The sequence below is a fragment of the Arachis ipaensis genome, chromosome B2, assembly GCF_059453495.1.
Source record: "Arachis ipaensis isolate K30076 ecotype BB chromosome B2, ASM5945349v1, whole genome shotgun sequence".
Classification (NCBI taxonomy): domain Eukaryota; kingdom Viridiplantae; phylum Streptophyta; class Magnoliopsida; order Fabales; family Fabaceae; genus Arachis; species Arachis ipaensis.
The window spans coordinates 111,225,996-111,249,780 of record NC_142437.1 but is presented as its reverse complement, the minus strand read 5'-3'; the positions used below and the strand labels follow the sequence as shown (position 1 = coordinate 111,249,780).

Below are 23,785 nucleotides of genomic sequence, written 5' to 3'. Positions count from 1 at the left end.
TTTTAATATTAAAATTTAATATTTATGATTTAAACTTAAAATAAAAAAATTAATTGATGATATTGACTAAAAAAATTTAACTCCCTCGTCAAATTCTATCCAAAAATAGAATAAAAGTTGATAGGAAAAAAATGACCTATATATATATATATATTCAAATGTCATTGGTACATAGCAAGGTTGTGAGAACCAGATCGGTCAATAAACCGATGAAGTAACTGATTTACTAGTTCAATAATTCAATTGAGGTTCAATTGAGGTTTAACCGATTTAATTAAATATTAAATAAAATTACGTAAATGGAACACAAACTTAAAAAACAATCTATAACCTCTAGAGCTCTGGTGGCTTCAATTCCCTTTGAACTTTTCCATTTGTATTACTCATTGACTATCCTGCCTGTTGCATTTTTCATTGCTCTTTACTTGCCCTTCTGCTATGTTTTGCACGGTTCATCAAGAGCCATTCCATTCCCATCTTCACATTCGTCATTCTCTCTACAATCTTCAGGTGGAGATGCATGAGGGACATTCTCCTTGGTAGGTTCAGAAGCATCACTTTCAGATACTTTCACCATCAACATAATATAACAAAAATCAAGCACATAAAATGCACCAAAAATAGATAAAATTCAAACTTGATAAATTCTTATGATACAGCAATGAAGTGATTAAACTATAACAAAATTCAGAATGACAACAATTCAGAATCCAAATGATTATTATCAATTCATACAATTCGTACAGCATTCAACATAATTAAATTCAACAATTTATACAGTTAATTCACCAAAATTCAACATAACAGAATTCAATAGAGCAGAATTGAACTTATATAGCAAAATTCAAAATTCATAATCCCAGAATTACAGAATGATTAATCCATATAATTAACAAAATAAAAAAAATTGAAAAGCAGAAGAACTCAGAAGAAGAAGAACTCTGCATCTGAAGTTGTGAACTCAAATTTGCCCTTCATTGAATAAAAATTTAATTGAAAAAACCAAAAATCCATGAACTCAAATCTATCTAATTCATACAGTTTTGTCACCAAATAAACAAAATTAATTGAAAGAAGGAAAATATTGAAGTACTGAGTACTCACCGTGGGAGAGGCCGAGAGCACAGAAGGTCAGAGCCAGACGACGACCAACGCTTCGGTGACGGTGACGCTTCGATCCACGAGAGATGCCTCGATTCGCGACGGTGAAGCTTCGACCCGCGACGGTGATGCTTCACTACGGCGTTTGTTGGAAGTGATGGTGGAGTTTGTACTTTGTAGGAACTAGGAAGAAGGTTGCAGAGAAACGGAGAAAGTTAGGGTTTGGGAGGTGACTAGAAGTCTTCGAAGAGAATCTGATGCTCCAGCCTTTTTTCCCTTTCTTTTTTTTTAATAGCGCCAAAACGACGCTGTTTCGTGGCTTTGGGAAAAATCGATACTTGCTAAAATTCGGCTAGTTCGGCCAGTTTGCTGGTTAATCACCGATTCGGCCAATTTTTTATCGGTTTTTTACAGTACGATTTTATAGGTGAATCGGACCGGCTACCTGATCGGTTTCTAATTAATTTGGTTGAATCGGTCGGTCCGATTCGATTTTCATAACCTTGGTACATAGCAACCAAAAGGCCTTTTCCTCAATTGATAAGAAAAAAGCTTATTCAAATCATATCTCATTGGCATAAATGCTCTCTAAATAAACTTGTATAGGGAGAAAAAAAATTATTTGATATAAATGGCTAATTTTTTTTATATGAAAAAAATGTGGAGTTTGATGTTGAAATGGATGTGTATAAAATATTTATAATATTGATATGATGTCAGTATAAAATATAAGTAGCGATTTGTTTTTTTTTAATTTTTTAAAATTCAAAGCATGCAAAATATAGATTACGTTTAGAGTTTTAATATATTTTTTTATAAACATGCAACCTACAAAACGCAGGATGTGTTTTACCCATATATATATTTTTTTGAAACTACAAAATGCAGCTTGCATTTTAATTAAAAAATATTTTAATCGAGAACCTTGTCTATAAATATTATTGTCAATTCTTCTGTCTTTCATATATACCTTAATTCCATTCATCTGTTTTTCTTACTTGTGAGTTTTTTTTTTACAATTAGTAGTGTCAAAAAAGTTGAGTGAGGTGGAGTTGAGGTTATGGAAGGTATTATAAATTTGCGTGTGTATTATAACAGTAGGATTATATCAAACACACATCGATCAAAGAGTGATTTTTGTTTGTGAATGTCCGTTTCCTTTGCTATTCCATGCACCATGAGTTTTGTAGAGTTGCAAAATAGTCGTTGTGAGAACATACAAAGTCACATTTCAAAAAGGGTGAGCAACATTTTATACAGGAATCCTGTACAAGTATTTGGTGGACTGATACAGTTTCAAATAATGTCCATCACTGACGACGCATGTCTGCAGCAAATATTCTATATTTATCAACAAATCCGATTTCACGTGCCAACGATAGAGTTGTACGTTGAGTTTAAACAGCATATGGGGCAGGACGCGGTTGGTGAGGAGGTGAATATGGATGAGTTCGGAGATATAGATTGAGAAGAAGATAACAACAATAGTGAAGAGGAATTCGAAACCAATTATGAAGTCGATGACAAAACGAAGATGGAGACGCGGCAGGCAATCTCGCGGTGCAAAATGAAACAGCTACACTTGTCAACTAGCACCCTTTTAGTGTTCCGTCTTTTATGCAAACTTTGGATCTCGCAGCCATGCATGTCTCAGAATTTCTTAAATATGCGAATATGGGTATATTATGTTTATTAATTAAAGTTACCATTACTATTTCTTTATTTAGCCTTGACCGGCTAATGGTGGTTCGGATTTCATAGGAGAAGACAATGTTGCGGCGATATACGGTTGCGTATCACTTTTATGATTTCAAACAACATTTCGGTTTTCACGCGATCAACTGGTTTCAATGCTTGCAGCAACGATTCAAGGAACTGAAGGCACTCATTGTTGATTAGCTTCTTGATCTGATTTTCTGAGAGATCAAATTGAAACAAGATCTTAATCGCAGTTTCAGTCAGAGCTAGTTGTTCTTCTTCGGCACTATTGTTCTTCTTCATCATGATTGTAGCTAAGAGCTCTATTATGTTGCACCTGAAGAGATTTATAACGAGAGAGACAGCGACACTAATGTAACGAAGCGACAGCAGTGAGTGCGGGAGCAGTGGAACGAAGACGGTGCAGCGAAAGTGGAGAGAGAAGGTTGGTGAAATGACGGAGGTGAAATGGAGAAGGCGAATTGGGGTTGATTTCTATAGGAAAATGTGGGTGAAACGAGGGACGCGGGAAGCAAACGCGGGTGTAATTTTTTATTGATAAAAATCGACGGCAACTTCGTCAATTTCAGTTTAAACAAAAATCAACCTCTGAACCGTCTATTTTATATAATAAATCTACACCATCTATTTAATTTCGAAGAGGAATCTCCACTGTTTAAATTTATCGATAAGGAAAATCGTCGATATTACAAATATTAAAATAAACGACTCATCCATCAATTTAAAAGAAAATATAAAGTTGTCAAAATAATAGACGACCTGGTCGTCGATTTTAATATTTTGTTTCAAATATTTTTTTTATTTTATTGACGACAAGTCGTCGATAATTACACTATTTCTTGTAGTGCTAAAGGATGCGGGTATCACTTCTTCTTCCTTCCTTCGCTTACAAAACGCAGAAACAAGCACTTCCTCTAATTCCTTCACAATCAAACGCAAAACATAGATATAAAGACCCCCTCACATACATGTGTCCAACATGTAATCTTGCATCTTGCAAAACGTAGTTTACGCTTTGCGCTCATGAGAATTTGCAAGATGGAGGTTGCATTTGGCATCTTCTAAGGTAGTCAAAGTCCAGGTCTTGTCTGTAGAAGAATATGTTTCACATTGTGGTTTCACCTCCCAACAAAATGCAGGTTGTATTTTGCATCAACTAATTTACTTTTTTTTTTCTTTTCTGCTAAACATAGATTGTGTTTTTCAGACTTGTGAATTTACATATTTACATTTACACATAACACACTATATACCAATATATTTAAATTACACCACTTTTTACTCTATTATTAAATTAATTTCTAATATAATTGATAACTAATAAACTCATACTTTATATAAAGACATATATAGTATCTACTATAGCAATGTAAAGTTCTTTTATAAATAATTCATCAATATTTTTATAGTTGCTTGAATAATATAAAAATATTTCATGGCTCCAAAAACAGAATCAATATCAAATTTATTGTATCATCCAAGTATCCAACCATTACCATAAATTTCACCATCACCGGATAGGAAGAATTGGTGTCATAGATAGCATAAAATATTAAAATCTTGTATATATGCTTCTACTTGAACACGATATTTCATGAAAGCCAAAATGGAAAATAAAAATTAAACTAACTGGGTAATACTAGGAAGACAAAAAAAAAAGTCAGAACTTGCTTTATTTAACATTTATTAATTATCGCAACAATTAATAAATACTAAATAAAGTAAATTATGACTTTTTTGATTGATTTTCTTTGGTTACCAAAACATTTTCGAAACTAAAAACATTGTGAAGGACAAAAAGAATTTACGCAATTTGCGCGTTGTAAGATGAGCCAGAGAGAAGAGCAAAGGAATATATAATAAAAGACAAAATTTATATGAAGCTAACAACATAACAAAAAAAAAAGGCTTTTTATGACGTTTTAGCTTCTATATCCTTAGAATTTGTTTTATTGTATTTATGGCCCTCATTCTATAAAAAGAAAACAGAAAAAATAGGCCTTTAGCTATATTTATCAAACTAGTAAAACTTAGGAAATGAACCAATTAATTTACTAACACATCAAATTGTTAGGTTGAGTATTATTACTTGTGTATAATGATGATTTTTTTTTTGAATACTATCATAAAGATTTTGTAATTGTCTTTGTATGAAATTTTTTTTTTTGATGATGGATTGTATGATTAGATTTTAATATGATATAAAAGTGTTGTCTTTATTTAAAGTGTGACTAAATAAATAAATCACACTTTTAAATAAAACATCTTCATAAAAAAATATTTTTACTATTTTCATTTGAATAGTTGCTTTTTTTTTTGGTGCTGCTGTGTATAATGATGACGGATACCCTTTTTGAAATATAAGTTATACAGCTAATGAATATATAAAATAATGTTAAAATTATATATTAGTAACTATACTGGTCAAAGATTTAATATTTAAATCTATGAAAATATATTACTTCTTTTACTTTTTACTTTTTTTTTTTAAATTAACTAGAAACATTATAATTAGAATGTTGGATTACTTATGTACCGTTCTCATGGTAGCATTCCATTATTGTCTTTAGACAATAGAAAGAGAGATAATGAACACAAAAAACATATACAGAGTAAAAAAAAACAATTAAAAAATGTATTCTTTTTCTGAAACAAAATTTTAAGATAATTTTATACTTCGAAAATAGATAAGTAAAAAAAATGTGTCACATGATTTTCAATTATTTCTCTATAATTAAAAAAAACCCCAAAAAACTAAAAATGAGCTCTACCATTTAACATTATCTCCCCTTTTCTATAGGAACCAAACAGTACAGAAGAGGCAGCTAAAACCTATATAATGTTTTTTTCTAAAAAAAATCAATTATATTAAATAATTTTTTTCCAAAACTAATTTGGGTTGGCATCCATTTAATCAACCATAGAGAATTTGAATTCCGCCTTTTGCATGCAACAGCACATTAGTTAGCGGCAAATCTTTGAATGAAATTCAGATTTGCGACAGATTAGTCATTGACCTGTCGGGTTGAGCCATATATGCGCAAAGAAAAAATTTTTCTCCAAGATTCAAAAAAGGAAACTCTGTACAGCAAGCATCTCACTTCGCACAAACCCCTTTGCTCTCATATATAAGAGACGTGTCAAACCAAATATTCTTCCAAATTTCACAGTTTACACACTCTTAAACCTAAAAAACACTGTACCAAATAAGTCTCTAACTTTTCATGATCAAGAGAAAAGAAAAAAAAAAAAAAAAACAAAGATGGTTTCTGTTTCTGTTTCTCCAAAACCAGCAGCAATAACCATTGTGATGGCATTAGTCCTTTTTTTCATCTTCATCTATGAATCAAAGGGTAGTGATGAGATTATTAGTCCACTTTTTGTTGCTGATCAGAATAATAATAAAGTTAATCTCTCAGTGTACTATGAAAGTTTGTGCCAACCTTGTGCTACTTTCATAATCAAGAATCTTTATGAGATATTCAACACTAATCTCATCAGCATTGTGAATCTCCAATTAGTCCCTTATGCCAATTCTCATGTCAATGTCACCAACAATTCCATATCATGCCAGGTTCTTGTTACTTTTAGCTCTAATTATATTATCTTCATTAATTTTGTGTGTTACCGGGAAAATATTGCCATTATTGATTTTAGTTTTGGTTGCTCTAGAGTGGTGATAGTTGATTACTTAATTGCCAACAGCTCAATTATATGAGAGAACTTAGAACTAAAAGGAAATGAGTTTAATTTATTTCCTTCTATTGATTCAAGAATTGATGATAACAACAATGTAATTAATCACTGATGCATTGCCACTCTTCCTTTTCACTTATTTTTCCTTACATAAAAAACTGAAGTAGACAAGGAAGTACAAAAGTAATTTATTATCAAGATTCAGGAGACTCAATAATGCTTGACTCATATATATGTTTACTATCTCAGTAAAAAACCATGACAGTTTTGTTCATTTCTAAAAGAAATTCTTATAACCTATCACATTTTGAAGAGGAGAAAGTGTAAGAACTAACTTTTGGTTAGTCAATATCGATAAGTAAAGTTTTGGTCTCTAAGATTTGAGATCAAAATTAAAATTGGCTTTAACATTTTTTTTTGTTTAAAGTGATCTTCAATGTTATATTTAATATTAAAATTATCTTTTTTGACAAATTTACTCTTTATAAAATTTAAAAATAAAAAAAAAAACTTTAATTATAAAATTATTATTTTTTAGAATATTTAATATTTATAATTTATAATTTAAAATAAATAAAATAATTTAAAAAATTAAGTGATATTGACATAGAAAGTGAGCTTTCTAATATTATTTTTATAAAAATAAATTAAATATTTGTATTCACTATTTTTCTTTAAAAAAATGGTTTTCCTTTTGAAAAGGGGGTTAAGCGGTTAACTTTAACAAGACTTTGAATTTCTACTTTTTTTTTTTTTTAAAAAAAATAAAAATGTGGACACCAGGCTTTGTTTCTGTACCACATTTTTAGACATGACAAAATTTCATTTTCATGTCAAGACTAAGGGACACCCCACATTACAATCCCACATTATAACTAGTGCAATCCATAGAATATTTATAAAATCTTCCATGATTTCAGCCATTGTTTATTTCAATATTTTTAATTTGTTTTCCTAAGTTTCCATTCGTAATTGGTTTTAAATTCTCTTTGTATTTGGACAAATATCTAACAAGAATACGATGTATAATCTTCAATGTTTGATTCACACTAATTATGCATGATAATTTGGCAGAATGGACAAGATGAATGCATTCTAAATTCTTTGGAATCATGTGCTATGAATCTATGGTCTGATGTGGTGAGTATAAGGTTTAATTTCTTCTCTAATTCTTTAAGATAAATAACACCTTAATTTCAAATGCTTTAATAATTTTCAATCATATTAACTGTATACTAAAATTAATTATCAATATAAAATATATATTAAAATACAAAATATATATATTATGATGCAGGGCAAGTATTATGGATTGATTTATTGCTTTGAGTTTCTAGCAATTGAGGGAAGAAGCAATAAGTGGCAGGATTGCTTTGATCAATTGGGTTTGCCTCTTGCATCTATACTCAATTGCAGCAGAGGAAATGGAACAGAGGTTATTTTTACATTTTTTTTAGTTTTTTTTCAGGCTAACTAAGATAAGATAACATAGCAATGTGAATTGGGAGTTTGTACTTGCTATGATATTCTATTTGGTTACGAGAAAACTAATATTTATCCACAAAAGTAGTATAAGAAATCAATTTTTAAACAGATAATATTAGTCAAATTTTGTTATTATAAACTATTTTTTTAGTTTTTATTTTTTGTTTTGTAGAATTTAGGATATAAAATTTAAGATTAAAAAATTATTTAATGTTAATTTAAAAAAATTAACTGTCTAGTTAATTAGATTGTGAAACTTTTCTAGTATTTATTTATTTATTTTCTATTTGACTACCGTGATTTATGGGCACATATTTGTCATTTTTCGTTTCCTAGCATACAGCTACACCTAAGTATGATTGCACGTTTCAATCAAACACTGTACACTATTATGGAAATTCATATGCAGTTAATTTTCATGGAAAGTTGATAACTAAGAATTTGTTAAATAATTTGATAAGTTTAACTAAATTATCATTTAACAACTCTCAGTTATCAATTTTACATAAAATTAACTCCAGGTGAGTTTCCACTATATACTAGAGTTGTAGATTTTTCTAACTTCTAAAGTCTTTTATTATTCCTCAAGAAAAAAAGTGTTATATTATTTTAACATTGAATTTGAATTTAATTATATGCAGCTTGCAAAGAAGTGCATTGATGAAACCACAAAGCTTAATCCACCCCATTCATTTCTGCCATGGGTGGTGATTAACAACCAGCCAATTGCCCAAGTTTGTCCTTTAATTTATCTCTCTTTTTCTTCTCATTCATGAACATATTGGTTTACTTAAAAAAATTAGTACATTTATAAATCAATATATTTGAGTAATATATATTATACTTGAATACATTTTAAAGTAGTAAATGAATTATTGATGTTTTTAATAAAACTTAGAAGGTAAGAAGAAAATAGGTATTTTCTGTATGTATTTTTTATTGAATGATTATAAAAGATAGTGCTACACATATATACAGCAGTGAGTATCTTTACAAATTTGCAATAACAATAAAATTAGTGAAAAGATTTTATAACTAACTTATTTTATAGAAGAAATACCTATAATATGTAAAATATAAAGAAAATGTGATGTAGTAGATTAATTGATTTTTTCGTTCTGATCATTTTGAGTGAGCTAATTTAAAATCCTTTTGTTGGAGTCATGGACTGATGAAGGTGGTTGGTTTAATAGTTTTGATTTTGCTAGATCATAATTAATTATAATTATGTACACACTCATCACAAAGACTAATGATGTTTTTGTGTTAATTCATGATCAGGACTATGCAAATTTCACGTACTTTGTTTGCAAGGCTTATAAAGGCATTGCTGTTCCAGATGCTTGCAATCCTATTCGTTAGAAATGAAATGAAGGATTCAACTTTGTTATCTTTTTTCCACTCTTGTAAATTGAGAGCTATATAATTAAAGAAAATACAGATTCTCTTAAATATTAAACAGTTATAAATTTTTTACTATTGAAAAAAATAAGATATATAAATTTTTGTGTTGAAAAATTAAAAATATGATACTGAGTCTCAGTCTCTCAGTCTCTATCCTAGTACTTCAAAACAAACGCTACCTAAAGACTTGTGTGTTTATGTAAGAAATATAATGCTAATGCAAATTACACAGTTTAGTGTTTTGCATTTCCAATCATTTTCATCACCTTTTTAATATTCCTCATCTGCTCAGTGGTGGTTTCTGCAAAAAGAAACAAATCATCATCTGCAAACATTAAATGTGAAATGACGCTGTCTCTTTCTTCTTACTTTCATAGGTTTTATATATGTTTTTGAATCTGGTCTTTAATGAAGTGGGAGAGTTTATATAACAAAAAGGTATACCAAAATTGAGTCCTCTTATCTCAACCCTCTATATAGTACAAAATCCTCTGTCCTGCTTCCATTCCAAATGATGTTATAGAAGACCAAACTAATGCAACTCATGACAAGAGTAAATAAGCTTTGAGAAAATTTAAAGTTATGAAGTCTATGCTCAATGAAGTTCTAATTAAGTTTGTCGTAAGCTTTCTCAAAATCAATCTTGATGGTCATAAATTATTTTTTTCCTTTCAACCTCTTCATTGTATTTATCATTTCTTTAGCTATCAAAATATTATCTTGGATTTTTCTTCCAAGAATGAAGCTCGATTGATAGATAGCTATTCTATCATTAAGGTGAGGTTTAATCCTTTTCTTTAGAATCTTGGTTATAATCTTATAACTCACGTTGCATGGCAATATAGGTATGAATTGTTTGATGAGGTTAGGATTATTTAGCTTCGGCACTAGTGCTAGTAAGGTTTTGTTGCAAAGTCCAATGAGGCTTGGATTTCTTCTACAATTCTAGATGAAATCACAAACTTTTTCTCTCATGAGCTCCTAATTTTTCTTGTATATAAGGGTTGGAAAACCATCGCTTCTTGAGGCTTTCAGAGATCCGATGTTGTGAGTAGCATTCTTTATTTTCAATCCTGTTAGTGTAGCCATAAAATTCCGGCAATCCAAATCACAAAAATTAGGTTGATTTAAATGTAATCTCCCAATCGGAAGAATACTTACATGATCTTGGTAAAGGCTCTGGAAGTGGTTGATTATGTGTCTCTTTAGGTCTTCCTTTTCTATCTATTCTCCTTCAGAGTCTCTGAACTTGTGTATCTTGTTCTTTCCTCTTCTGATGATGATTTTAGTATAGTAATATCTAGTGTTCCTATCCCCTTCTTTCAGCTGTTGTTGATGGAATCTGTAAACTCTAAATGGAAGGTCCACATAGCCTCGGACCTAAAGGGTCTATTCTGAACAACAATCCTATCTTTATCCATTTTAATGAGAAGAGGGTGATGGTTAGAGTTAGTTCTAGGCAAGACTTCAATAATTACTCATAGAATCTGTTGGGAATAAGGAGTATGACCACAATCGAATCAATCATGTCTCAAATAATTTGTTATTATTATTATTATATTAAAATGTTAATATAATAAGGTCCTTAATTAAATTTAGAGATTTATCATTGTGATAGTGATCATAATATTAAGAGATAAATCTTTTATGATTTAATCTAAATTGTTCTTGGTCATAGGATTATTAAAAAGGACATTAATAATCCGGAAAGATCAATATATATATAATGGTCTTCATTGGATGAAGATTAATAGATCTCATTTATTAAATTATATATATAGATGGTGCATATAGAGATATGACCATTGAACTGACTCACTTTGAGAATTCCTAAATGGTTATAATTACCGTATATTTGTCAATAGGATATTCTTAAGATGAACATGGTAATAGAGTTTCCTTTGACTTGCGACTGTCATAGTAATTAACAATGTATTTATTATACTTTGATTCCGGACACCTAATACCCTAGGGTGCTAGTTGAATGGATATTGGGTATGATTTAAATACTTGTAAAATGAATGATTAGTCAATAAGAAATCCGTCAACTCTCGGTAAAGAGTTTGAGCTCTATGATTATAATGATTGAGATGAATAAAACCTTGGCCAAGGGAATTGAATGAATGAAGAAATGAGTTTCTTAGGTCATTTACAGTTCATTATAACAATGGTAACAAGTTAGAGTTTGACAATTAAACCATACTCTAAGGGTTAACCAAGAGCTGGAAAGATGGAAGGAATTATACTCTGTTCTTCTAAGGTTCTTAGTAAAAATATATTATTTCATACTATCGGGTCGTTGAGGAGTGTTGTTAGACGCCAACCTTGATTAGTAAATTTAGTATAACTAATTTACTACCCGCTCAGTATTGAACCTATGGGGTCACACACTAACGAGTGTTCTAATCTTTGCTGTAGAATTATTTAATTATTATTTTGATTTGATCAAATAAATAATTATATTAATTCAAATGGAATATTATTATATTAATTATATTAATTCAAATGGAATATTAAATGAGATTTGAGAATAATTAGTTATTCTATTTCTAAATTTGAATTATAAATTTGGATGAGATCCAAATCGATTATGTTTTAAATTGTTATGATATGATTCATAAAATTTAAAGGATTCAGATTTGGAATTTAAAGATATGATTTAAATTTGAATTGAGAATCAAATTTAAAATCAGTAACAAATTTTATACTATATATATGTATGTCAAGAGTAGAGGAAAGAGATAGATGAGAATAAAACACAATGGTTTTATTCCTTTACCTCTACACACATAAGTGTATGTGAGCCTAATTCTTGGAGAAGAATTTTATGGTGTGCAAAAGTTGCAAAGAGATTCTCAATTTAGATCAAATGTCTATTGGTCAAGGAGTTAACAGTAAAGGTTGGTCTCGGTGTGGATACGCATAGCGCCTTCGTACCATCGAAGGAGAAAGTGATTTTTACTAGCGTACACAGATATTTAGATCTGATCTATATATTGTATATTATTGGAATAAAGTTTAAGTATAAAATAGATCTTTAAGGATTACTTTTTTTTTCTTCCGCTGCGTGTTATTAACACATGGTAATCCTTCAGAATCTAATCTTCCATGAGTGATTACAAAACGCTCTATCCAATCTCTTGAAGGCTCTATCTTGGCTTTCCCATTGAAGACCACTCCAAGAGAATCTTGTTCCAATGTAGCCTAGATTAATGAACCCACAATTATTAATCCAGTTCGTAAATCTATTACACACTCTTATATTTACTGTCGCCACCCTTTTTTTTCAGATCCATCTTTAATCTCATTGAAATCTCCAGCCACTAACCATTCTCTTGTCATATTGTTAGCTATGTTGAGAAGCTTCGACCAAAAAAGTTTTCTATATTGAATTTGGGGCTAGCATAAACTGCTGTCACATGTATCATTTCCTTTCTCCTTGAAGTTGAACTTTCATGTGAATCTATTGGTTATGAGTCTCTAAAAATGATATGTTAAGGTCAGCTCCATTCCAGTACATCCATATTCCACCCACAAATCTTTGGACTTCTTTTAAGATGAAGTTAGAAAACTCAAGCTGATGAATAACTCTCCTAGCATTGTCACTGTTGCACTTAGTTTCCAGCAGAATAGTAATATCAGGTTTAATTTATACTATTTTATAATTTCTTTAAGAGTGTGCCTAAAGGATATGCTGGCAGAACCCCTAACGTTCTAGATAAGACTAATAATAAAGAACCAATAAAAAAGATTGGAACCAAATTTAACTTAGATGCATCTTAGTGTCCTTAAGGGCACTGATTTCAGTTGTGGTGAAGTCCATTCCCTCCATTAAGCTTAGATTTGGATCTCTTGCCTCTTTATCCATTTCCATGAATTCTTTTTCTCCATCATCCATCGCCATTGGGTTAGGTAGTCTTCCTTCATTTGGAGGAGCTTGAAGTGTTGATTCAATCCCTTCCTCCATCATAATTAGTGATGCAACTTCATTTTCTATCCAATTTTCTTCATGATGTACTATGATGGTGTTTTCTTTTGTTTCAATATTTGAGATTTGCTTTTCTTCTCCTTGTTTTTCTTGGTAATTTTTTGTGTTGGTTGTTCTTTTTATGTTTTCGCTTTTGTTTGCTTTTCAGCTTCATTAGTGTAAACAATTATCGCTGAATCTTTTTATTTTGGAAAAGTAGGAGAAGACAATAGCTTTATTATACAATGCATACAATAGGGGTTTAATTGAAATTAAAATTAAATTATGGGTAATTATTTAATTTTAAATAATTCCTAATTTAAAATTTAAAAGAAATAAAAATTCTGGTCAATTACCTAAATCCACCCAAAAACTGCTTCCCTCTTTCCCTTCGTTGTTATCTTCTAACCCTAATTTATTGGCACCATTCACCCAATAACCCTCTTTCCCCCAAAACCGTCACCGTCACTCTCAGCAATCATCCCACTCACCGGCGGTAGAAGCTCCACCACTGTCAACCATCGTCGGCCCCCGTAGCTCTTCCCCTGCGCGTCTGTCTCTCCTTCGCCGACAGAAAAAGTAGCAGAGGGCCCCATTCATTCTCGTCGCGCGTCTCTCTCTCAGTCGCCGGTAGCCATCAATGCGGAAGGCATGTCCTTTCCTTGTCCTCAGTTCTTTCTATTTTATTTATTTCATTGCTTTTAATTCTGGTTTCTGCATATAGATTAGGCTTAGGACTAGTTAATATCTGTTGCTAGATTCAATGTGTTTGCTGGCTGAATTTTATGGGTTGATTGCTGCTTCCATTGAACTGAATACTCACATGATGCACACCATATGCTCGATGAAATGCCTAAATGAAATCTTTTTGGTTAATTCTTATGTGTGGCCAACATTTGACTTAAATTCTATTCTCATAAGGCATTATAATTTACAATTGTGCAGTTTTATGTGATTTCTAATGATGTTTGAACTTGAATTTTGTTATGCACTTGTTTGTGATTTTTTATCAAAACACCAATTTGGTTAAAAATTCAGATGTTATCAATTGTTTGGCATATTTTTAAGAAGTGCATACCATATTTTATTGAGTGATTTGAATGAAATGGTTTATTCATGTTGGTTTTGAACATAAATGATCACATGCATCATCACTCGTTCTTTGAAGCTTTTGAGCAATTAAAATTAGTTTTCATCAATATTATTGCTTTTTGAACAAAGGGCTGTGTTTATGTGATTATTTTATACTCTTTGACATGAATAAGTGGGCTTCTTTATTATTGCCTTGATTATTGTCTTTGTGCTAATTTTGATTAACTCTTGCAAATTCAATACACAATTGCAGTAACCAAGCTTTCCAGCCTCAATTCACTCTAAATTGCTTTAGTCTAAGTTGTTTGCACGTTAATTGCATTTATTCCTTTATTAGTTACTTAGGCTTCTTAATTATGGAAAACCTCACTTTCTTTTGAGCATATTACACATTTTCAAAATGTTTTCCTCAACATTTTACATATTAGGTTTGTCTTCGTATTATCACTCCGCGGAAGTTCTTTAATGGAGTCCAATTTAGTTGAACCGCTGTGTCGTGTTCCATCTTCCGACGGCAATGAGAATTCATCACATGCACATGAACACGTAGCAAACCATGATGTCGTCGAGGGTGAGAAATCTAATATGGTGAGCAACGTTCGTTGAATGCATTGATAATGAATGGTTATTTTCATGTGAATTAGATGTTCATGCTCAATGCAAGTGGCATGTTTATTTTTATGTTTAATGCTTACCCAAATGCATCATAAATATTCATGATTCAACCAAATTTATGAAGATTTTATGTTCATGGTATGCTTTTATGTATGAGGAATTTGCATGTGTTAATTAAGCATGGCATATTAATGTGACGCTGGATGAAACTAGGTCTTTCTTGGACTAACTTTTATTGGTATATGAATTTACATGACTTAATGTAAATTGCATGTATAAACATGAGATTGTTGAATATGAAAAACAGCGAATGTTATTATCATCATTAAGATTTAATTTGATAATGAAAATTAAATAGCCAAGAGTTAGTTATCAACGGATGGGCGACTTAATATGCTTTCTGCATGTTCAGTTTATAATATACATATAATCACACATGATAAACACTAAATGAGTAAAAAAAACAACTCTAGTCACCATTGGCTCTGAAATCGATGTCTGGACTATGTGCTTGGTAGTTGTATCTACTGCATGTTCATGTATGTGATGTATAGTGACATTGTTTGTGCTGGTTAGTGAGGTTTCTTTTTTGGTCTATGTGCTTGGTAGAATGATTGACTTGATTTCTTTTTTTTGGTCGCATTGTTTGTGCTGGTTAGTGAGGTTTCAAGCAAATGATATATACTAAGGATTTATCTTATCATTTTTTTGGAATTGTAGGCCATGCAACTATCGGACGTTATTGAGGTTGGAAGTAAAGAGATGGATCTTGGTTATGAGGTTTGGACTCTAGAGGTCGGTGCTCATGTTGGCCACAATGAGCCCCACCAATTTGGTGGGTTCATGTCTTTGTTAAGCTCATTCGACAATAGTTAGTTTCTGTTGGACATGACTTTTAGTACGTAATTCATGTATTAGATACCATAGACGAAAACGGTTATCTGATCCAGAAAGAGTGGGTTTATTTTAAAAAAAAATTGGATGTTCGTTTCTAAATATTAATGATGTTCACCGTTATTGTATCTATCCGGATGGTTAATTTATTAATTTATTAGACAAGATAGATGTTCATTCTGATTATATGATCCCACTTATTGATTACACGATTATCCCCACTCACAAATGTTGGATGTTCATCTTTGCATATAACTGGATGTTCAGACCGCGATCACTATAGCGTCTGTTCAGGACGCTTCATGAAATCTTGGCTCAATGTCAAAACTCAAGAACTCAATGCTTAACAAATTCAAGTCATTTGACTTTGAAAAAGTAAACATAAATCTCTGGATAAAGACAGGATGTTCGTTATAGTAAGAATTTGGATGGTTACTTTCACAGAAAAAATAGATGTTCACTTTTCCTGTAACATCTGTTCAGAACGCTTCATGAAAACTTGACTCAAGTTCAAATTTCAAGAACTCAATGCTTAACAATTTCAAGTCGTTCCACTTTGGAAAACTAAAGATAAATCCTTGAATGAAGACATAGATAGATGGATGTTCGGTTTAGCTAGAATATGGATGTTTTCTTTCACAGAGAAAATGGATGTTCACTTTCATGCATTTGTTAGAATGTCATGCCTGAGTGAATGAAGACCAACATATTCACAAAATTACAAAAGGTAAAAGAGGGTCTACAGTTACGTCCTCCTAGTTTCACATAAATAAATTCCCAAGACTAGAACCAATGTATAAGCAAAACAAGCTTATCAAAAGTTACACTCTAGTATGAGTATGCTACTTTTTTCTGCCCTTGACCTTTTCCATAGGTGGTAATCCTTCAGCCCGTCGCATCAACGTCCTCGTGCTAGGTGCTCTGAGTATGCTAACACCTGATCACGCAATTGGTCCTCTGTATGTATGGGCGATGCCGTAAACATTTTCATACCTTTTTACCCACCTGATTCTTCGTATCAACTGCAGAAGTTTGGACTGATGTCATGCCGCTGACACCTGCAATATTTAATAACCCAGAAACAAGATATATAACAGGACAAGGTAACATTTAAAAAATCTAGTCAATATTTGGTACCAAATCCATATTCCTTACAACAACATGGCAGCCCAATTAATTGGTGTTTACAGCCAGCAATAGTGTTTCGAATATATTTTAAATTAGTCACTAATTTCAGTAAAAATTGGTTATTTCTAACTCAGATCAGAACTAGGGTTGCGCATCATACAAGGGTGTGTTGACCTAACAAAATCAACCAAAAAAAAGATTAAAACAAAAAACTGATCAAACATCAACTGATTTAATGAAGCCTTCAATCTAATAACATCAAATTGCCATTCACGATCATCAAAATCAATCCTCCAATTTTCCCTATAGTAAGCACATCGAATTAGGAGGAAAACTATATTCAAGGAACAGCGACGCGAATAGATACTAATTTAGCCACCAATTTCAGTTAAAATCGGTTCTTAGTAACTCAGATCAGAACCCAGTTTTTCCGTCATACATGCATATGTTTACCCAAAAAACAAGAAACCACATAGGGACATAAAAAATATAAAAAAAATCAGACATCAACCAAATCAATTCTCCATTTGCCCATTCAATACGCCTCTTTAATTAAAAGAAAAACCATAATCAAGCAAGCACTCAATCGACTGTGAAAACCAACCATCCGAATGCTTACTCAATTAGGCCACTCATTAAACCGGTAAAAATATCTATCATGAAGACCAACCATCCAATACATGTATAACACCCCTAAACAGAAAGGATTCCATCAGCATCAGTTCAATTGGTCCAATAGACAGGGTGAATCAGTTACCAACACAACAATCATTGATGTCAAATATTCTAACTCGATCCAACAAAATGGCAGCCCTATAAATCAATGTTCACAGCCAGAAACAACAACGCGAATAGATATTAAATTAGCCACCAATTTCAGTTAAAATTAGTATTTGGTATCTCATATCAGGAGCCAATTTTCGTATCATACATGCATTAGTTTACTTAAAAAAAACAATCCGTGTAAGAATGAAAAAAAAATAACCGATTCAATCCTCCAGTTGACCATATAGTAAGCATATTTAAATAAAAGGAAAACTATAATCGAACATGGATATATGTGATGCGTGAGCATCTTGTGTATCTTTTTCTAGTGAATTTGCATCTAAATTGTTGAATTTAATTAAGAATTAATTATATTTTAGCCACTATGGATGCTATTTTGAGTTTTGTACAATACTGTTTATTTTAGGTAGCATTTGGCGGAATTTGATGGAGTTTCTGCAAAGAAAGAGAAGAAGTCAAGGAGATGACCAGCGAATACCGACGCGGATGCATGGCTCACGCAACCGCGCGGAATGGAGGAAATCGCAATGACGCGATCGCGTGCCTGACGCGAACGCGTGGACTGAAATCTGCACAAATGACGCGAACGCGTGGACGACGCGGACACGTCACATGTGCCACGTGCAGAAAATGTAGAAAAACGCTGGGGGCGATTTCTGGGCTGTTTTGACCCAGTTCTTAGCCCAGAAATCACAGATTAGAAGCTGCAGAATGGACAAATCAAGTGGTCCCACCCATCAGCTGAAGACTTGTTAATTAATTCGAATTTAAATTCAAATCTTATTTTAGGAAAAGATATTATTTTAATTTTAATTTTAGAAATTTGATTTTTAAATTATTAGGATTAGTTATAAAAGGGATCCCAATAGGGTGGTTCCAACACAACATTCCACAACATTATTTCATACAAATTTACATTTCATATTCCATGAGCAACTAATCATCCATTGTTAAGGTTAGGAGCTCTGTCTATTGTATGGATTGATAATATTATTTTTCTATTTTAATTCATATTTTGATTTATATTTCAATAATTGTTTTCGTTCTTTATTTTATGAATCTGGGTGGAACGGAAGTATGACCCATGTTCTATTTGAGTTCTTGTAAAACTTGGAAAAACTCTTTACTTGAAAAATAGCTTGAAAAGATATTATCCTAAATTTCTAATTGTTTGTATTTAACGGGATACGTGACATATAATCTCTTTATTTTTGGACATTTAAGATTCTTGTGGCATATAAACTCGAATTTGATCATCACCCTCTAATTGGAATCAATTGACCAAGGAATTGGCAGTTGATGAATTTTAGAGGAGACTAAGAAGGTCTAAGAAATTAGGGTCTAGTCACAATTAGTTTGTCATGAATTAAATCTCGCATGATTAAAATAGTTAATAAGAAAAGTCAATCCAGAAAATAGATAACTCTAAAACCTTAACTGTCTTCTCCATATATTATTCCCATCTTAATTACTTGCCCTTCTTTAATATTTTTGCTATTGTTTAATGTCTTTAAACTCCCAACACTATTTTCTGTTTGTCTAATTAATCCTATCAAACGCTATTGTTGCTTAATCCATCAATCCTCGTGGGATCGACCCTTACTCACGTAAGGTATTACTTGGTACGACCCGGTGCACTTGCCGGTTAGTAAGTGTGGTTGTAAATCCCGCACTAAATTTTTGACACCGTTGCCGGAGATTGACTGTGATTAACAACTATTAGTTGTTTGATTTTTTAGATTAGGCGTTTTAATTTTAATTTTATTTAAATATTATTTTATTATTTTTTCAAAAAAAAAATATTTTTTTAATAAAATTTAAAATTTCGGTTGTTTTCTCTTTTTTTTTCTTCGTTTCCCCTGTTTCGTTTTATTTTTTTTTAGTCCGTTTTTATTTTATTATTTTATTCCATTTTTATTTTATTTTCGTTTTTTGTTTCCGTTTCCTTCCATTACTTTATTTATTTATTTTTTTTATATATATTCTATTAGTTTGTTTTTATTTTTTTGTCTTTAATTTAAAAAAAATATATTTAAATAAATAAACTAGCACTAAAAATTTATTTTTTTTATTTCTGAATTTAAGTTTGGTGTTACCAGTCAATTTTATTTTAATTTTTCTGTTTATTTTTTTTAAATTTTCGAAATTTTTTATTTTATTTATTTATTTAGTATTTTTATTTTATTATTTTACACAAGTTACCTCACAGGAACTTCTCTGCACTCTGACGTAGAGAGTCCCATTTTTTCTTGTTTTTTTTTGCTTGTGTATGCGCAGGAATAGAGACAAAGAACATCTCTTAGACTTTGATCCTGAACCTAAAAGAACTTTCAGGCGACTGCAACAAGCAAGACTTTGCAAGGCTGCAGAATCCACTATGGCAAATAATAATGCTAATGCCAATGTGGTAAATCCGAATGGGAATGATCAACAGAGGAGAGTGCTTGGCTCTTATTCTGCCCCTACTGCGGATCTTTATGGAAAAAGTATCGTGGTGCCTCATATAAATGCAAACAACTTTGAGTTGAAGCCACAATTGGTCACATTGGTGCAACAGAATTGCCAGTATCATGGACTTCCTCATGAAGATCCAAATCAGTTCATATCTGATTTTCTGTAGATATGTGATACTGTGAAGACAAATGGAGTGAATCCAGAGGTGTACAGACTCATGCTTTTCCCGTTTGCTCTGAGGGATAAAGCAAAGCTATGGCTAGATTCCCAACCAAAGGAGAGTCTGAATACTTGGGAAAAGGTCGTTACTGAATTTCTCACTAAATTTTTCCCACCAAAGAAGCTGACTAAGCTTAGGTTGGAGGTTCAGAATTTCAGACAGAAGGAGGGTGAAACTCTTTATGAAGCTTGGGAGAGATACAAGCTACTGACTAGGCAATGCCCTCCAGACATGTTCTCCAAATGGACCCAACTGGATATCTTTTATGAAGGCTTGGGTGAGATGTCCAAGATGAGCTTAGATACTTCTGCAAGCGGTTCATTGCACAATAAGAAGACACCAGAGGAGACTATTGAGCTGATTGAATTAGTTGCAAGCAACCAATATCTCTACTCATCTAACAGGAATCCTGTGAAATCTGAGACCTCTCAAAAGAGAGGTGTGTTGGAAGTAGAAGCTGTTAATGCTCTTCTTGCTCAGAACAAGCTTATGTCTCAGCAGATAAATCTACTTACTCAACAGATGGATGGCATGCAAGTCTCAGCTATCAACACTCAAAATTCACCCCAAGATACCTCCTATGACATGACAGGTAACTTTATGCAAAATGATAATTATGATTGTGCTCAATCCTCTTCTGAACAGGTGAATTACATGGGGAGTGGCCCTAGGAATCCCAACAATGATCCATATTCTAAGACATACAACCAGGGATGGAGGAATCACCCAAATTTTGGGTGGAGAGATCAACCTCAGGGACCTCAGAACTTCAACAATAGCTCTCAGGGCGGTTTTCAACAGAACAACTATAATAACTGCCAATTTCAGTCTCAGCAACAACAACCACCTCAGCAGGCAAATTCTAAATCCCAAGAAGATTCTAAGTGGGAGAAGATGATGAGTTTCGTATAAGAAACCAGAGCCTCCATTAGAAACTTGGAGGTGCAAATGGGTCAAATGAGCAAGCAATTACCTGAAAGGTCTTCAAATACATTCCCTGGTGATACAGTAGTGAACCCAAGAGAAGATTGCAAGGCTATTCAATTGAGAAGTGGTAAGGTAGCTGGTTCTGAGACTAAGGTCAATGAAGATCTAATTGAAAAGGAAGCTCCAGATGAGAAGAAGGAAGAAGTAGAGCACGCCCCTCCTAAACGTGCAGACAACCCATTTCCTGACTCTCTTGACACTTATCCCACCTTGCCAAAGGCCCCTGAATACAAGCCAAAAATGCCATATCCTCAGAGGCTTCAGAAGGCGTCCAAAGAAAAGCAATTCTCTAAATTTTTAGATGTCTTCAAGAAGCTGCAGATCAACATCCCTTTTGCAGAGGCTCTGGAGCAAATGCCTCTCTATGTTAAATTTATGAAAGAGTTGTTGACCCACAAGAGGAATTGGAAGGAGCAAGAAACCGTGGTGTTAACCAATGAATGCAGTGCTATTATTCAACACACCCTTCCTGAGAAGATGCCAGACCCAGGGATCTTTATCATTCCTTGCACCATTGGAGAAGTCGGCATTCAGAGAGCTTTATGTGATCTTGGAGCTAGCATCAACCTCATGCCACTTTTAGTGATAAAAAAGCTTCAAATTGAGGAGGTAAAACCCACTCGTATTTCTCTTCAACTTGCTGATCTTTCTATTAAATTACCTGTAGGTGTGGTTGAAGATTTACTTGTTAAAGTATGACCATTTATTTTTCCTGTTGATTTTGTTATATTAGACATGGAAAAGGAGGTAAAACCCTCTATTATACTTGATAGACCCTTTTTAGCTACAGGTAGAGCTCTGATAGATGTGCAAAAAGGTGAATTAACCCTGAGGGTCAATGAAGAACAAGTGGTCCTAAATGTTTTTGAAGCCCTCAAGCACCCCAATGATTCTGAGGGGTGTATGAAAATAGATGTTATTGAACCACTTGTTCAAGAAGTACTGGAAACTGAGGTACTTGATGATGCTCTAGATCCTATTTCTGAGTGTGAATTAGTTGAAGTTGATGATTCACCATCCCAAAAGGAGCTGATGAACACGCCTATAAAGGAGAAGGAAGCCCCCAAGTTTGAGCTCAAACCTTTACCTCCTTCTCTGAAATATGTATTCTTGGGTGAAAATGATTCATACCCAGTGATTATTAGCTCTTCTCTGAAGCCTGAAGAAGAAGAGGCACTTGTTTCAGTGCTCAAGAGTCATAAAACAGCTCTTGGGTGGACCATTAGTGACTTGAAGGGGATTAGTCCAACCAAGTGTATGCACAAGATCCGTCTTGAAGATGATGCTAAACCAGTTGTGCAACCACAAAGGAGACTCAATCCAACTATGAAAGAGGTAGTCCAAAAAGAGGTAATGAAGTTATGGGAAGTAGGTATTATTTACCCTATTTCTGACAGTCCTTGGGTAAGTCCTGTGCAGGTAGTTCCCAAGAAAGGAGGGATGACAGTGATCAAGAATGAAAAGAATGAGCTTATTCCGACAAGAACAGTCACAGGATGGAGAATGTGCATAGATTTCAGGAAGCTTAACACTGCTACAAGGAAGGATCATTTCCCCCTCCCTTTCATTGATCAGATGCTTGAGAGGTTAGCCGGTCATGCTTTTTATTGTTTTCTAGATGGATATTCTGGATATAATCAAATTGCAGTGGACCCTCAAGATCAAGATAAGACAGCATTCACATGCCCCTTTGGAGTATTTGCCTATAGGAGAATGCCATTCGAACTCTGCAATGCTCCAGCAACTTTTCAGAGGTGTATGCTTTCAATTTTTTCTGATATGGTTGAAAAGTTTATTGAGATATTTATGGATGACTTTTCTGTTTTTGGAAATTCTTTTGAATCCTGCCTTAAACATTTATCTCTTGTCTTGAAACGGTGTCAAGAATCAAACCTTGTTTTAAATTGGGAAAAATGCCATTTTATGGTTACAGAAGGCATTGTTCTTGGACACCGGATTTCAAGTAAGGGAATTGAGGTTGACAGAGCAAAGGTGGAGGTAATTGAAAAATTACCACCACCAACTAATGTTAAGGCAATTAGGAGTTTCTTGGGTCATGCAGGATTTTATAGAAGATTTATAAAGGATTTTTCTAAAAGTGCTAAACCATTGAGCAACCTGTTGGTTGTTGATGTTCCTTTTGTTTTTGATTCTGATTGTCTGCATGCTTTTGAAACTCTGAAGGCAAACCTTACCTCTGCTCCCATTATAGCTCCCCCTGACTGGGATTTACCATT

General features: G+C 32.7%; 1 protein-coding gene and 1 non-coding gene across 2 annotated transcripts; one reads left to right on the top strand and one right to left on the bottom strand.

Moving 5' to 3' along the window:
* The first annotated feature begins 6,015 nt into the window (after window positions 1–6,015).
* On the top strand, window positions 6,016–9,443 carry LOC107628484 (gamma-interferon-responsive lysosomal thiol protein-like). Its single transcript, XM_016331137.3, has 5 exons — window positions 6,016–6,394; window positions 7,591–7,656; window positions 7,814–7,951; window positions 8,643–8,735; window positions 9,283–9,443. The coding sequence occupies exons 1-5, from the start codon at window positions 6,083–6,085 to the stop codon at window positions 9,361–9,363; spliced, it is 690 nt and encodes a 229-aa protein (XP_016186623.1). The 5' UTR covers window positions 6,016–6,082; the 3' UTR covers window positions 9,364–9,443.
* An 11,247-nt stretch (window positions 9,444–20,690) lies between these two features.
* Window positions 20,691–20,797, bottom strand: LOC148575221 (small nucleolar RNA R71). The gene has a single exon (XR_015906109.1). It is a non-coding gene; the product is annotated as a small nucleolar RNA R71 (small nucleolar RNA).
* Between the last annotated feature and the right edge of the window lie 2,988 nt (window positions 20,798–23,785).